The sequence below is a fragment of the Micropterus dolomieu genome, linkage group LG18, assembly GCF_021292245.1.
Source record: "Micropterus dolomieu isolate WLL.071019.BEF.003 ecotype Adirondacks linkage group LG18, ASM2129224v1, whole genome shotgun sequence".
Lineage (NCBI taxonomy): Eukaryota > Metazoa > Chordata > Actinopteri > Centrarchiformes > Centrarchidae > Micropterus > Micropterus dolomieu.
The window spans coordinates 27723325-27740848 of record NC_060167.1 but is presented as its reverse complement, the minus strand read 5'-3'; the positions used below and the strand labels follow the sequence as shown (position 1 = coordinate 27740848).

Genomic DNA, 17524 nt, shown 5'->3' with positions numbered 1-17524 from the left:
CCATGACATTACCTCCACCATGCTTCACAGATGAGCTTGTATGCTTCAGATCATAAGCAGTTCCTTTCTTTCTCCACACTTTGGCCTTTCCATCACTTTGGTAGAGATTAATCTTGGTCTCATCAGTCCATAAGATTGTGTTCCAGAACTTTTGCGGCTCATCTCTGTTCTTCTTTGCAAATTTCAATCCGATTCTTCCTGCTGATGAGTGGTTTGCATCTTGTGGTGTGGCCTCTAGTCTTCTTCCAACAGTGGATTGTGATACCTTCACCCCTGCACTGTGGAGGTCATTGCTGAGGTCACTTACTGATGTTTTGGGGGTTTTCTTCACAGCTCTCATGATATTTCTGTCATCAACTACTGTTGTTATCCTTGGCCGACCTTTTTTGACGTCTGTTGCTCAGTACACCAGTAGTTTCTTTCTTTTTCAGGACATTCCACATTGTTGTGCTTGCTATACCCAATGTCTGTCCAATGGCTCTGGTCGATTTTCCTTCTTTTCTCTGCTTGACAATGGCTTGCTTTTTTACTTCATGTTGGTTTATCCTCTTTAACGGGAAATGCAGTCTTTATAGGTTTGAACCAAGGATGAAAACTTAGATTAGTCATGCAGAGTTATTTAATGTTTGGACAATCAACCTAAAAGGCAACACCTGGGCAACAAGAAACATCTGTCAGTCACATGTTCCAGTAGTTCCAGTTTTGCTCACTTGAAAAATGGGTGGGTTCAAACAAAGGGCGGTATGTCCTGAGATGTTTAACACATCTAGATGTGAATACCAGCAAATGAGAGCTGAAATTCTGAACTCTTGTCTCATACTCATCTTTTGATCTTAAACCCAAATGTCTTCAGTGAACAACAAAAACAAAGGAATTTGCCTTACCGTTCCAATACTTTTGGAGGGAAGTTATCTACAATATTAAAATCCTGCTTACATTAGAGCATTAGTAATAACTGTCCAACAATATAATAAATATGATATTTTACACCGTACGAAACCATCATACATGAGTAAATTTTTTAAATGTCATTTGTCAAATAAGATTGTCTCCTTCAACATCCTTATTATCATTAAAAGATAATAAAAATGTGATTAACATGTGGTGGCCATGTTATCTTAAGGTTACTAATAGAGTGACTACAACCCTTCTTTTGTAAATTGAATCACTGATTACCACTGGTTACCAAATAAAACAGTACCAAGACCTCTCACAATCCTTTTTTAGACTCCGCTGTTCATGTTGATGGATCTATCCCTTGAGATTAGACTGACATCTACATTTTAAAAAGGTGTACACCTCAAAAGCACTTAATATGTGAGGTGAGAAGTGGTAAAAGTACTCTGACACTTAGCTTATGTAAGTACCAATACAACAATGTAAAAATAGTGGGTAGAAGTGCAGAAATATTATCAGAATAATATACTTAAGTGATCAAACATAAAGTATGTTACCAAAAATAGTGGGATTTATGTTTTAATCTGTAACTACAGCAGTCATATATATGTAATGTATATTTCCCTCAGAAAATGTATTGGAATATAAATATAATGTAGCATAAAATAGATCTATTCAAGTAAAGTACCTCAGAACTGCACTGTAAAGAGCTCGAGTCAATGTACATAATTACTTCCCACCACTAGACTTACCATGCTTATGTTGTGCCACGTTGTACTGTTGCATCCTGTAGGCTGTAAACTCATAGGAGGATACAGCAGGAAGAGCAGAGCCATGGAGACGTTGCACACAGAGCAGCAGCAGAACGGCAGCTACACTCAGGTCTCTCCACAACATGATGTCAAAGCCTGCCCGGGTTTTCTTATGGACTCAATCTACGAGGAATGGCTGATGTTACAGTAAGCTTCATGCAGACTATACACATTCAAATGTGCATGCTATTTCAAGTAGTATCAAGGTAGTACAATGAAATGAAAGAACACACACACACACATATATATATATATATATATATATATATATATATATATATATATAAAAAGTTCAAACATTTATCCCTGGTGAGTATTTTTTCCCATTTTGCAAAGTTCTTGATGACTTCATCTGAAATTGGTGGCTGAAGATGGGATATATATCTTGTCTAGAGTGTTCCATAGTCTAAACCGACCTGGACTAGTCAACTATCTTCTACTGTCATCATTTTTGGCATGAAATGGTTTTCTCACCTGTCTCCCAGCAGCCCTGTCTCATGAGTCTTCCTACTAAGTCTTCCTCAACCTCAGTACTCCTTGCAACGTGGACACAAACTAGCTCCCAGTACTCGAGGAGTCTTCTGCAGGTAAGCCATCATTCACCATCTGCTCTCAAGGGATCAACTCAAGGCTAATCACAAGAAATGCCCAACCCCCCACACCCTGCTACTCCTCTATCTATCTATCTATCTATGCAGTGTCCACTCATTCACTTCTGTAGGTAATCACACATCGCCAGCAGAGAGGCATACAGAAGCTATTTCTTTCAACTCCAGCAGGTACAACGGTTTGAAGCAGTCTGACTAGCTGGTGGATTAGAGCGCTTGAGAACTGCTTGAGGCTGCATCGAGACTTCACCCACCAATCAGTCTGTCTATTTATTTAAGTGGAACATGTAAAACTTTATCCTCACAAATGGCTGTTTTGTAACATCAAGCAAAAAAAGTACATTAAAAATGTGCAGTAACACATGGCACTGTCAGACTTCAGATATCGATTATTTATTTTTTTGATATGTTGCACTATTACACAGAACTTTAACACTGTTAAAATCTAAATGGTACCAGTTCACAATCATCATAATAAGCACCTGACAAATAAAAAGCATCTGTCTGCATATGGATGATTTCCCATTCTTGAAAAATAAATTAAGAACACACAACTGCAAATAAATAACTTCTGTTACAATGCATTACACTCCCCAGGTGAGACGACATTGGCTAGAAGTAGTGCACTCAGTAGAAGACGACTGCAACTATTCTATTATCTACTAGGATGATGTTAATGGTAGAAGATGAAAATCAGCACCACGGACAATCACACAGTCAGTCCCTCAATGTTAATGTTTACTGTACACAGCTACTGGTCCAACACGCACCTCCACTAGTAGCTGCATTAGTGACATATTACCTGACCCACTGTAAAGTCTTTTTTCCTACTTAATGCAATTGATTTAAATATCTACACACGGCACCTTATTTGCAAATGAAATGTAAATTTTTTTTTGTTTAGTGTTGTAATTCAAATTCTGTAGAAACACTGAGGCTGTATCAGGTGGTAAGAGACAAGAGATACCGGTTAATATAAAGAGCTAACATTTTGTTTAGTTGATTTTTTTTAGCTCCGTTCACTCCCCACATACTTACATATTCATCCATTCATTTGACCAGAGCACAAACATATCTTCCTATCTTGACCACACTTGCATGTATGGTTACAGATCCGCCACCTCTCCCAACAAGACTCTTTAGAGATGCAGTCATTTGGAGTCAAACATTACGTCTCCAATCATAAATTTAATTTGGTGGCTTTGGCTTCTGTATGGATTTTCATAAAAATGTAAAACCTCCAAGTTGTAAACGTGATAACAAAATCAGTAGAGCATCAGTTATGAAAGATTAATGTAAGGTTTCCCAAAAACACTGCAATCATCACATCCTGATCGCAAACCCCAGAGACCAGAGTACTTAGAGAATACCACCACAGTGTAAAGTGTATACATACTTAGAACTGTAGTTGTTTCACAAACCATCTTTCCCATTTGCCAGGTAAGGACGTATCTAGGTTGAAGTTATTTTAAAGATAACATCTTTTTCCAGGTGTCACGCTAGTCAAAATGTGCATAATCAGGAAGCCGTTCACTTTTAAGAACTCTCTGCTGTGTTTTTGGGAAACCCAGACTGATCTTCCACCATCATTTGTTTCAGAGTAGATTCACATGCCAACTGGCTTCGATCATCTAGACGTGTCTTTAGAGTGATGTAAACATGGTTCAATGAAATAAACAGTATGCATTCAGTACTTCCTAACAGCAAGGACTACTCCCTTTTCAACATCATGGAAAACATCCATTGGCATAAAGCATTGACAATACACAGCTGTGTCCGGTGCTACATATACAGGTGTTGTCCCCAAATCAGACAAAATGGTTATACTAAAACTCAAGGGGAATAGGCGCAAATGTACAACCATAAAAAACCAATACAATTACAGCAAAACTATAAAGAAAGGAAAGCATTTTATACTGTCCTTGAGTGTCTTTTATGGGAAAACAAAATGGAATCACTTTATAGACATTCGTCAGAACCCACAACAGGTATCACCAAATGCATGACCAAAATATGCACAACTTTCTATGCATTTGCACATATTCTAAGCCTTTGATCAATTCATTTATTGTATTGTAACCACATTCACAGCTGGTGACTGCCTTTGTGATCCTCTTAAACATCCACCTACTGTATGTCGGGGCTAGCATGGACAATAAAAAAAGGAAAGTACACACTAACTCATGAGCTGTTCTGACATTATTTGTCTGTTTTTTTGTTTCTATACTTACTAATATTAGAATTCGTGAACCTAAATATGACTAACTTCATGTTTTTCAAAGCACGCCTAACATAATGTCTCACCAGCACAAGGATGTTGTTTAGGGGTTATCAAAAACTGATAAATTTTCTGCACAGGCTGGCCATTAGGACACAGTGTTAACAGGCAACATGCAAAACTATGTGTTTTCAGTTTCTTTTAACTGAATGTGAAACAATTAAGCAGTACAACCATGGCGTAACAGACAAACCTGGACCTGGAAAATCTGGAATTACTATCTTAGTGTTGTGAGTGTTTTATCACATTAGTGTTTTATCAGCAGCTTGATGGTTTAGCACTACTTTCCTGAACATATTTAGACACACAAACGTCATTTTCATGTTTGACACATTTATACAAAAGACGAAGCAGACTGGCTGAAAGAAATGAGAGAGAGAAAAAACAATGGCCACTACGGAACTTCCAATCTCTTATCGACCATTGAATCTGACCATCAATTTCATGGATGACGCGCTGTCAGAGTAATGTCACCGTGTCCCCATTTTGGGATCTTCACATCCAATTTTCTTTGTGTTCTTCCACAACATGGTCCTTGTAAACCAAACTATCCACGATCGTGAGATAGAAGCCAAACGAAGGAGAAGCAAAAGTAAAACGTTTTCCTTAGAGGTAATGTTTCTGCCATTAGTCGAGTCCTCGCTGAACCAACCATGCAGAAGTAAGATGCACAGATCCTACCATAGGAGGAACGTGCACAGATACTGTATATAGTATCTCTCTAGACATGACCTATCTTATTTTATTATTTCTTATTTTAGCATTTAGAAACCGTTGTTTTCCCTTGTTTGCCCGTGCCAGCTGATTGTTTTTCCTCTTTGCTGCCACTCTGGTCAGCAGTTGGCCTCAGTGCAGGTGGCAGGCAGGAGATATTTTGGGGTGGGAAATGGTGCTACTGAATTTGACAGGCTGTGGAGGGAGCAGCCTGGCAGCACATGCAGGTGGGGTTGACTGCTTTAGGGGGGATCAGATCCAGGTCCTCATCATCCGGGATCTCATCAAGCCGGTACCCATCCTTCAGGAGCTGGATGTTTAGGTCCTGGTTGATTTGCTGTAGAAGCAAAAGAGAGGAGATACAGTATCAGCAGAGCTTCTGACAATTTTGAGAAATCCTTAAGCTAGGAAAAACCTTGTTAGTGGAGTTAGTTACTATGTTGATGCTTAAAAAATCATTAAAGATGTTCAAAAACACAGTGATCCAAACTAAGAACATTTTACAGAAACAGAATACAGAAGTACAATCAGGTCATTGGTGGTGATGTGGGAAGGCAAGAAGCAAAGTCCTTTGTTTTTGTTGTTCACAAGAAATTGGATGAATTATGGATCAATCATTACAGATGACTGAATTCTTGGAGGAGCCAGTATACATTTTTTTCGATGGCCGCACATATACCTGGTGTGGGTAGCGTGAAAATGGAACAGGATGATCGGGTGGAGATGTGTTGTGGATTCACCAAATGACGCTGTGAAACAGTATAATGTGTGTATAGATACCTGGTCCCTCAGACATCTCACCTCGGCTGAGGAGTATCCTGATGAGGAGTATCTGGACATGTCGAAGTCGTCATCACTGAAAAACAGGAGACATCAGCAGTTAGCGTCTCAAAGAGGACGAGGGTACAAAGAAAAGTAATGCCTAGTAAATTGGTATCTGAAAGTTTAAAGAGGTGGTTAAGCAGTTTTTAAATGGATAAAATTGAATCAGCAGAATTGGCATATCAGTAGTAAGGGTCGAGCCTGGAGCCTACATTTCCCATAATTCTGTTAGATCTTTCGTTCTAGGCTTCCTGCCTTGAAAACATCCATGTTTTTTAAACTCTATGGTTCCAGTTTGTAATGCAGACTTTGTTTTCTATTGAGTTATTTAGTCTCTAAATAAACCAGATGACATCATCGGGATTATTTTTCTTAGACATGAAAATCTCCAAAGCCACAGAAGGCATTATACAGTACAACTGTTTTCACAGGCTGAGTAGTACTCCTCATGCCGCTTTTAAAAGTGCCTATATAACAGTTGTATCTCTGATTTCAACTGGCAGGGAGGGCGATTAGTGAATCTAAAGTGTAGACATTTCCAAGGCACGGATTTCACATTTTAACCCACAGAGACGATCCTCTGGAACAGACATACTGTGGCACACGTTCAACAACACAAAGGACACTAACAACTTTGTTTTGTTTTTTTTCATCATTTAAAGGGGTGGCGATATAATGCTAATGCAGCTAACAGGCTTTTCCCCCTCAAAATGAGCAATTTAATGTAGCGTAAACAGCTAGAACAGAGCAACATTGTGCGAAGGCTGTACGCGGGAATCTAAAATGTGGACAATAAACAAACGGGCGTCCTGTGTTTCTGTGAGTCAGAAAGCTTGTCAGAGGGTGTTTATGATGAGATACATGATGTAAGCTTGGTTGCCCTCCACAGTGCCCATTTCACATGGGAGAGCTTCCCTCATGTAGCAGCGTACAAAGGGTGGGACTCATCTGCTGCTACAGGGTGGAGGAGAGCACTCCCTCTGAGCCGCTTTTCCCTGTCCAAATGCTCACCCCGCTATCCTCTAATCCTGCGCCCTGAGAGAGGCTTTGCCCCGTTTTATGATCCCTTTCTGTTAAGAACTCTAAGTTCTAAGTTGCTCTATGGATTAATGTACCGTCACGACAGAGACCTACAAAACCACAAGTTTACCAATATCTACTTTTCTCTCCTTTTAGGTCAGCCTGAAAAGTTAGTTCTAACTGTGTCACATTTTAACTTGCACATACCTGTCAGTGTCCAGCGCTACCAGGGGCTTCTCATCTGGGCTCTGGTCTAAGGAGGAGTAGCCTTTGTTTGGCACCACCAGCCTGAAGATGAGAACACGAGAGACAGAAGACAAAACTTTTAAAAGGCATTGAACATTCAACAAAAGTCTTTTATGATTTTCATCAAGCAGTCTTACTGAAATACCCACAAAAATATGTCCAAACATTTTCAAATCATTGAAGGAGTGTAATAAAGCAACGAAAGACAGCTTCACACGAAACAGGATAATTGTCCTGTACATGGTGCTCTCCTTACAGGCTACCAAGACAGAAATCGGGCTAATCTGTAGCCTTCAGACTGCGGGTGTTCCCAGATTATCTTTCCCCCTCAGAGACTCTGGTTCCAGACCAGTCAGTAGCCTTTTTTATATTTCCACTAATCCACCAGGGAGTGGGATTACACAGATGAGCCAGTTGTCAATACTGTGGGTTGTTCTGGGTTTATGCTCACTGTGCTCTGACTCTTTTATCACCATTCACACCCACACAAAAATATCCAATCCCCCCTTCTCTAAAAAAGCATTGTTGCGTGCTTGGTTGTAACACTAGGAAGTCTGATGGCGTCCATAGCAGGCTGGCAGCAAATAACGGCTTCAGTAGCAGGTCGTGTTGTCCCGGTGTTTTGCATTTCACTTGCTTTGCGGTATTTTGGATTGAATGTGGAGCAGAGGATACAAAAACATATTGCTTGAGATGCTAATAGATGCAAATTGGAACATTTGTGGTTGAGTTGGTTTGCATAACAGAGAAGCAAACGGGCAGTGGAAGCTGTTACCTTGTCCTTGCATTCTTCTTGGGCTGCTGATTGACGGGACTTCCCACAGTGCCGTTCTTCGCAGATCCCTTCCTGGCAAGGTCCCTCTGTTTCTCTGGGTAACCACAGGGTGTGAGGTCATCAGTACATACACATCAATAAACCTCAACCATCAATGTTAGATTGATGATTTATTTGATTTTGTTTGTTGAAAAAAAGTAACCAACAACATTTTAAATAAAAACAGACTTTTGGTCATCTTATCTAACTGCTATACCAGTACTCTACAGTGTGCAGCCTAATTAGCCAGCACAGGCCACTATCAGGTGTGATGACTTTCATATGCCCTCAACCAGTGGTGGTGGTTGGTAACTTTTTAGTTGGTGCAGTGAATCTTCATTATTTATAAGTGTATGGATAGACATCATGAAAATTTATTGTTTTCCTTTACAAATTGAATGACAATCTCTTTGAGATACAAAATTAGGCATGACAGTTAAAAACATTTGGGGTTGCTACTAAAATTTCAGTTCAGCACCTTTAGTTTTATTTTCAATTGGCAGAACTGAACATTTTTGAGAAACTGACTACTGAGATTTTTATTAGCAAGCTTTTTGGAACAGACAGAGAGGAATAAATAAAAAGGAGGAATCCGAGTGAATATTATATGGTACTGGATATGGCAAATGTGCAGAGACAAAATATTTCTCATGTGTTTAATGTTTTTAAATGCATTCTACAAGGGCTGTTACATGGGTGCATTTTCACTCGTGGACCACAAAAATAATCCTGTCCCATCCCAATCCCCTTCCCCAATATAAAATATTATCAGAAAATAGCGTTTCATATTATAAATGCATATTTATATATAAAAAAAAGGGATGTATGACACCCATCCCTCAGCTACCGCTGAATTTTTTCCCTGTCCCATCCCAGTCTCGTGATTATTAGTGCAATTGACTCCCTTCCCGCAGGAATCACAATGTATCCCACATGATTCCCCCCAAAACTGACACTACTTTCCATTGCTTCTTGTTAAATTTTAATTATAGTGTGAAGTTGTGTCATGTATTGATTTGCAGTGCGTTAATTGTAATACCTATTTGGACTTGCAGAGGTGAGGGCTTGTAGTTCATGGCCACAGTCTCTCCCTTGTTGTCAGGGTCTGCCTCTGAGGTGGAGGATGCTGCAGGGTCCTAGAAAAACAAAAAGGCACAGTGACGTTGCTGTTGTTGTTGATGATATGAACTTTGATACAACCAAATAAAAACACTAACTACTAACATGTGATATGTAACTTATGTACAATACTATATATCTCAGATATACAGTATATCCTATGGTTTGTCTCTTCCTAGACCCTCATAATCCTAGTTGTGTCACTGCTGCAGTGTGTTTGCTAATTCAGAAGGTGAAAGAGATTAAACTTGGACCCAAGCTGTTTTCTAATAATACAATTCCAAACAACTTGCGCTACACTCAGTACCGAGAGCAACCCATTGATTTATCACCAGGCTAACGCAGCCAAGAAAATCTGTTTTTTTTTTAGAACCCGCATGTGTCCAGAACCTTGGCAAGACTCCCCAAGCCTATGTGCTACTATAGCTGCCTGGTTTGCGGCATCAATAGGCTCGAGTGTTCTGCCTAGTGCCTATGTCGCTGGCTCTGTCTCTTTTATGTGTGAGCTATGATGGCATGGGGAGGAGGCCGTGGGAGAACAGAGGGGGTTGCTGTTGGAGCCACGGTTTCCCCAGATTGAGAGAGGGGAGCCGGGCCGCGCTGGGCCGCACTTGGCCTACGCTGCTGACAGAGCTCCACATTATGTTTATTCTACAGGCCTACCACTGTTGCACTCTGGGAGACTCCACAGGCCACATGGACGAAGGCTACCAGGCATTTCTGGCTTTGAATAACTGTATTCTCTCCAGAGAAGTGGCTGTTACATTAACAAGATCCTCCAAGCAATTAAATAACTGCAGCTGTAACTTAGAACTTTACAGTTAAAGTTGAAAATTCATATAGACCACTGCTTTATGCTGTGATACAGTATGCTAATTGTATAAATATCCTTTAATAATGTAAAATAAAATCTATAACAAAAGTAGGGCTGAACAATTAATCGAAATCTTATTAAAATCGCAGTACGACCTACTGCAATTTCCAAATTGTAGGAGGTGCAATATTTGTTTAATGGCAAAATGAGTCAAAATACCATTTTAAATTAAATACTGTCGTACTGCAGAGATGTCCTGGCCTATACATAATATTATACGGACTTAAGTAAACATCTTTGTTTAGTAGTGATCCTTGCGAAAATCACACCATAATCATTTAAATATGTTTTTCAATGAAAATGAGAATAATTATGCAAAAATAATCATTCCTCCAATATGGCAAAATAACCATTAGATATTTTTTCAAAATCATTCAGCCTTAAACCAAAGTATTTGATGTCTTAAAGATACATATCAGGTCTCGGTGTGTTTAAGCTTAATACATTTATTAAAAATTATAAAAAGTGTCCTTTAAGATAGCGTGAAGGGATTACAAAATAAGCCAGTCTAGACCATAGACTATATAACAAAAGGTCTAGACACAGATATGCCTGAATATTTTTCATCAAACCTTTCTAGGTATTATTGTGAAATACATAAATATCAGAATTTAGGCCAATTCCATGAGACCAATAGAGTGTATCCGATCTCACAGGGCCTGTGAAAATTCACGAGTACTTAGCAGGGACAGCTTATTTTGCATATTACTTTTCATGTAACACATTTAAAAACAAGCTGCCAACAACACAATCTGGTAACACAGCAAAGCACAACATACATGTAATGTTTAGTTAATGCACAGCAAAATTCATAATAATAAATTACATTATGTCACTAGGGTAATACTGTATCTTTTAAATATTTCTCAGCATTTGCGAAAGATTGTGAAAGAAAAGTTAAAGCCTAAAAGGCTGGCTGACGAGGTTTTTTTGTTGTTGTTGTTTTTTTAAAGCAGCAGTCCAATATGGCCAGACACACATTCAATGGACATAATAGTTGCATCCTCATCTGGTGATGAAGCATTATTCACTTAGCTGGAATAATTAATGGTGAAGACGTTACGCACACAAGTAGGAGCAATGAAAGCAGAGAACACAGACGAGGCACTCCGACTGTAACAAGCACAAACATGAGCGCTTTCTGTTCTGTGACAGGCCATTCCCTTGGATCATTAGGCTTACCCACAGGATTTTTTTTTCTTGATTCGTTTTTCACACTTCCCTTCCACCACGGAAAGATACTGTGATGAAACAGGGTCATATTGTCTGTCAAATAAATCCCTTTGAAATTTTTCAACAGAACTGGCAGTGAATAATGAAAGGGATCCAGTATTAAGCTGTCTGCGACAGAATTCGCCGCCACTTCTTGAACACATGACTGCACAATTATAGATAGCAACTGGCGGGTAGCTCAAAATAAACAAGTTTAAACTCCTCTTAAAATACAACAGCTCACAATATATCCAAAGATTGGCCTAAGGAAATGCTACCAAAAATAAATACAATATAAAGTAAATCCTCATATGCATCTGGTATATTAGCATTGCCTTACTTTTCTGAACAGTCAGTCACAACCTTTACCTAGTGGGCCAAAGTCAGCTAGACCATTCAGAAAAGACATTAAGGGTGTGGTTTCCTGTAAAACCATATGTGAGTGCTGACAGCCACTAACAAATGATTAATACCTGACCTATGACATTTGGGGTGACACGTTGATTTTGATGTATTAAAAGTAATACAGGGTCACTGGCCCTGACCTCCAAAATCCATTCACATACACAGAAAATCATTCACGGTCACACACACACACACACACACACACACACACACACATATATATATATATAAATAAAATGAGCCCTTAGTTTCATCAGCCTGTCCTCCTGTTGGCGACCCCTTTACTGCCTCTGATGATGAAGAACCATAAGGTTGCCGACACAGCACAGACACCGAGCGACTGGTAGGATTACACATCATGGCCTCCCACTGGCCAATAGCAATGTAGACTTATACATCAGGTGGCCATTAAAACAGCTGCATGCTATCCATAAGACATTGACAATCTCAGTGCGTTGCAGGGCAATCTCTCATAATTTGATTTAGCCTACAGAAATCACACTTAAATGTGTTTGTGCTTAATAATGGGCCAGTTTGTAAAAGTGTAGTTCTAATTTAATCAATTTAAAACATTACATTCACAACCTAAAGCTTGAACATGTCTCTGATCTTTAACCGATAACAGACAATTATTCAGAGATTCATATCATTTGAAACTCCATGTAAAGCTGTTTGATATGTGCAAAATTAATTCTCAACAAGGGGGCAGGTGCCGAGTGCATTCATGCGGTTTAGGAATCACAATGAAGATATTAGCATTAAAATGCACAGCCATGCGTGCCACAGCTACTGTGATCCTGACACAATCTGGTACCGTACTTAAACGTAAAATGAAGGACCATTTCAGAAGCTGGAACTGCAAAAGATAGAAAGTAACAGTTAAGAGACCCACAGTGTTGTTTGACTCATTGCACAATAATTAAATGAGGCGATGAAGAAAAAACTCAAGAGCTTTAGGACTCAAACTGACCACAGACACAATGCAGCCACAATCCAAGTTTATCTGTGGTAGTAGATTCAACACAGAAAGATCAGTGGGTGAACATGAGAGCAGACTGATCAGATCTTCATAGGGAGAGGCAACTGCTGCTGCATAAAGAAGGAGCCTTTCTGTGCCGAAGAAAGTATGTTTTAGCCTCAGGGGTAGTTAGGCCTGGGGAAGCATGGGTACAATAATGAACAGTAGAAACTTGGGGTTCTGCTTTTGTTTAAACTCCCTAAAGCAAACACACAGACACACACACACACTAAAAGGGACAGCTGTTTGAGACTGCTTCGTTTGAAGTGTGGAGAATCAGGCCGCCATATCAGAATTATCTACGGCAATAACAAGCTGCGTTGCTGAAATAAAATCTCAGAATGAAATATAGTGAAGAAGATTGGCCCACAATTATTAACCGGATCTGTTAATAATTGTGGGCCATGACTTATCATTTCAGATCTCATCCAGTGTGCAGGTTGGGCCTATATTATACTGGCATTCAAACACAGAGATATATCCCGTTACCTTATAAACAATGCGTAGTATGTATGAACTATATCATGGAAGAAGACACTGTTCTCTTACTATAATGGGCCTGCTGGGCTGACCATTCTCAGGGTTGCAGTATCGGTTTGGACAGAGCTCCTATTCACGCCATCATCTGGGCTCACAGCTCATGCAGCCTTCCCGACCCAAATAACACGTCACCACATGACGAAATGACCAACAGTGGGCTCTCAGCTACTGATGTCAACAACCGCATACTGACGTGCATTTCAAAAAATAAATGATTTTAGTCAAGTGCGTAGTTAAAATACCTATGATACAATAAAGTGAACGCGTAATTATTATTTAATTAACATATGCAGTCTTTATGTAATCATTCTAAGGAGAAAGACGTCACGTTAGCCGTTTTCCTTTCATCCAACGTTAACGTTATAGATAATCAATCTGCACCCACCCCGAGGCTGCAGCTTGTGCCATAGCTATAGATTGCTATCGGTTAGCTCTCACACGCAGATTATGTGACTCAGCTGTCGCGATGAACCGCAAAACAAACGAGACAAAAATGTGGCCGTTTGCATCCAACTGACTTATTTGCATAAGATGTGTTTTTGTGTTTGCTCGCTCACCAAAGGCTGCGTCTCTCCGTTGACTGGAGGGACCTGAAACCGGTCGATTTCTTCCATCATTTTGGCAAAGGCGTAAAAGAAACGATAGAGCAGTCAAGACAAACGGCGACTTGTGTCTAACTATCCCAGTTTGAGATGCTCGGTTGTTGGGAGACTTCGTTTTTCAGCATGATAGCAGTTCGTTTTCCTCCATCCTGACAGAGGTGACTCGACAGCAAAACAGCAGTACCGCCCCACTTCCGGGTCTATAAAATATTCACGACGAGTCTGTCCAATCACAGAGGAGATCATTTTGACATACGCAGTTAAGCAAATTCATGTATTGAAATTTTATTTTATCTAATAGAGAACCAAAATAATTGATTATATTCACAGGTATGTAACATGTCACCTGCAGTTAAAATTAACAATAAATTCCACTAAAATTACTTTATTCTTTGATTTGGGTTTGCTTGAAAAAAACACAGAATTGCGTAATTCCTGACAACTACTCATACGTTTGTGTTCAGCATGGGTCTGACCAGTAACGGCCCTGGGTCTGACTACATACACAAGCATTATTACAGTATCAATTTAAAGATTTTCCAAAGCTAAAGTACCACAGTTATGCCTTGAAATGGCTTCAAGTCTGATACTTGAGGTGCTGTTTAAACACAGTAGTACATAATTTCCTAAAATGACTGATGTGTTTTAATTTCAGGACAACTCTGACTACATACACAGTAAAAATAACATTTTTACTCTATCAATGTAGAGTAAAAGTACCATGTTTGTACCATGAAATGTTTTCCTTTGTGAAATTTGAGGCGCTGTAAAACACATTGCTCCATAATTTCAAGTATGGGGCAGATGTTACAGAAATACTTTCACATGTATTATTCAAAGATAATAAACTGAATAAAGACTGAATAATGTAAGGTTTCTATAATAAAGTTTTATTATTGTCGGCCCCTTTTTAAAGCTAAAGAAAATCCCACCAAGGAAAATTCCCAGAATTACAGTTAAAGGATGGCGGTTTGCAGTATTGGTGCAAGTAGTGAAAGATATATATTTTTGTGGGATTTGCAGTAGCTTTACAGTGGCCAATTACATAATACTGAACATACGAAACTATATACGAACTATGATTCAATGTTTCTTCGGTTTACCATCATGAATAAGTAATCTGTCACATGGGCTAGGCTACTACTTGAAATTATGGGGCAATTTGTTTAACAGCACCTTAAAAAAGGAAGCCATTTCATTGTACAAATATGGGACTTACTGTAAATTTTGCATTGATACAATAAAACTGCTTTTATGGGACACAGGTCCCTATGAATATAATCAAGTTAATTTTACTTTCATATAGCTATGTAAAGGTGCATCTCAGAAAATTTGAATATCATGGAAAAGTTCATTTTCCCCGTAATTTTATTCAAAAAGTGAAACATATATCAGATTCATTACACATAAAGTGAAATCTTGATACATGAATCTTGATTACAGCTTACAGCTCATTGAAATCAAAAATCCATATCTCAAAATATTAGAATATTAGAATAAAGACTGTCTAATACAGAAATGTCAACTTTCTGAAAAGTTTAAAAGTTCTGAAAAAGGTTAATTTAATATTCAGTACTTGGTCAGGGCTCCTTTTGCACAAATTACTGCATCAGTGTGGCGTGGCATGGAGGCAACCAGGCTGTGGCACTGCTGAGGTGATATGGAAGCCCAGGTTGCTTTGATAGCGGCCTTCAGCTCGTCCGTCGCTCAGGAGGTAGAGCGGGTTGGCCGTTAATCGGAAGGTCGGCGGTTCAATCCCTGGCTCCCCCTGGTTGCATGTCGAAGTGTGCTTGGGCAAGATACTGAACCCCGATTGTGTATGTATGAATGAGTGTGAATGTTAGTGTATGAATGAGTGTGAATGTTAGTTTGAGCACTTAGGCTCAGTGTATGAATGTGTATGACTGGTGAATGCAGATGTAGTGCTTTGAGTGGTCGAAAAGACTAGAAAGGCGCTATACAAATACGGAGCATTTACATTTACATCACCAAAACAAATTCCTCGTATGTGTGTAACATACTTGGCAATAAAGATCCTTCTGATTCTGATTCTGCTTGTTTGGCCAGCCTAATCGCCTGACCTGAACCCGATAGAGAATTCTACTGGCTATTATCAAGAGGAAAATGAGAGACACCAGACCACAGCCACAGGTGCTACACGTAGACAAACATATAGTTGACATTAATAAATGTAGAAATATATAAATATGGAATAGACACTGCAAGTTATATGAGAATATTAAAGTGAATAGAGAAAAAATACAACTATTTGCAGAACATGTGCATTATTCTGGGTTTGTGTAGTGCTGACTTATTGGAACAAAATATATAAATTGACAATATAAGAATATACAACAAGGATTTGACGTATTGCAACAAAATATATAAATTGACGATATAAAAATATACAACAAGGATTTAACAATTAACAACAAATGTGTGCAATATGCCAGGTTTGTGCATGATATGAAAAGCACAGTAATACCATGGTCAACAAAACAGTTACTAGTGGTTTTGGCACTGTTTGTAGGTGCCAAGTCCTGCTGGAAAGGAAAATCAGCATCTCCATAAAGCTTGTCAGCAGATGAAAGCATGAGGTGCTCTAAAATCTCCTGGTAGATGGCTGCATTGACTCTGGACATGAGAAAACACAGTGGACCAACACCAGCAAATGTCATGGCACCGCAAATCATCACTGACTGTGGAAACTTCACACTGGACTTCAAGTAACTTGGACTCTGTGCCTCTCCACTCGTCCTCCAGACTCTGGGACCTTGATTTCCAAATAAAAACTTTCATCTGAAAAGAGGACTTTGGACCACTGAGCAACGGTCCACGTCTCTTTCTACCACACCTTGACCTTCCAGTTAACTTTCCATTAATATGCTTTGACCCAGCACTCTGTGAAAAGCCAGCCCTTTCAGCAATGACCGTCTGTGGCTTACCCTCCTTGTGGAGGGTGTCAATGAGAGTCCTCTGGACAACTGTCGAATCAGAAGTCTTTTCCAAGATTGTGGTTGTGTAGGCCTACTGAACCAGACTGAGAGATAAAAGCTCTTCTCGGGTCGACATTTCTATATTTGACATTCTTTATCCTAATATTCTGAGATGTGGATTTTTGATTTCCATGAACTGTAAACCATGATCGCCAGGATTAAAACAAAAAAAGGCCTGAAATATATCACTTTATGTGTAATGAATCAAGAATAGAGGAAAATTTCACTTTAGAATTAATTACACGGAAACAAATATTTTTCCACGATGTGGAAGCACCTGTATTTGCACCTGAGATGCTGTATTTGCCATTTTTGTGTCAATGGTCTACCGTGTTTACATCTTATTTTGAAAACGAAATGTAATCACATGTGTATCCGGTGTATATGTACGCAAAATACACCAAGTCCGACGCAATTTGATCAATTGTATTGTATGTGGTGTGCTCGCGTCGTATACAATTAAGATTTCATAGCCTGTCCTCAGGTAAGACTTTCATACTGCATCATTGTCAAATTTAGATTATACAGGACAACCAGCAAAACAATG

At 39.2% G+C, this 17524-nt stretch overlaps 2 protein-coding genes across 2 annotated transcripts in view; both read right to left on the bottom strand.

The window, feature by feature from the left end:
• zgc:109965 (Nicalin-1-like) overlaps positions 1-1811 on the bottom strand; it is an 8101-nt gene extending 6290 nt beyond the window's left edge. The window contains exon 1 of the mRNA XM_046028801.1: positions 1650-1811. Coding sequence (XP_045884757.1) covers positions 1650-1794 — 145 coding nt within the window. The 5' untranslated portion in view covers positions 1795-1811. The remainder of the gene's footprint in view (positions 1-1649) is intronic.
• An 883-nt stretch (positions 1812-2694) lies between these two features.
• fam219aa (family with sequence similarity 219 member Aa) lies at positions 2695-14164 on the bottom strand. The gene is made up of 6 exons (XM_046029276.1): positions 13937-14164; positions 9251-9347; positions 8173-8266; positions 7359-7439; positions 6111-6165; positions 2695-5646 (listed from the first exon to the last, which is right to left on the bottom strand). The coding sequence occupies exons 1-6, from the start codon at positions 13994-13996 to the stop codon at positions 5488-5490; spliced, it is 546 nt and encodes a 181-aa protein (XP_045885232.1). The 5' UTR covers positions 13997-14164; the 3' UTR covers positions 2695-5487.
• Between the last annotated feature and the right edge of the window lie 3360 nt (positions 14165-17524).

Excerpts from the sequence above, each read along its gene's own strand:
- fam219aa (XM_046029276.1), bottom strand. The coding sequence starts at position 13,996 with ATGATGGAAGAAATCGACCGGTTTCAGGTCCCTCCAGTCAACGGAGAG. Across the intron at positions 8,267-9,250 it reads ACCTCTGCAAGTCCAAATAG|AGAAACAGAGGGACCTTGCC; the intron begins GTATTACAATTA and ends GTGGTTACCCAG. Across the intron at positions 6,166-7,358 it reads GTAGCGCTGGACACTGACAG|TGATGACGACTTCGACATGT; the intron begins GTATGTGCAAGT and ends CCTGTTTTTCAG.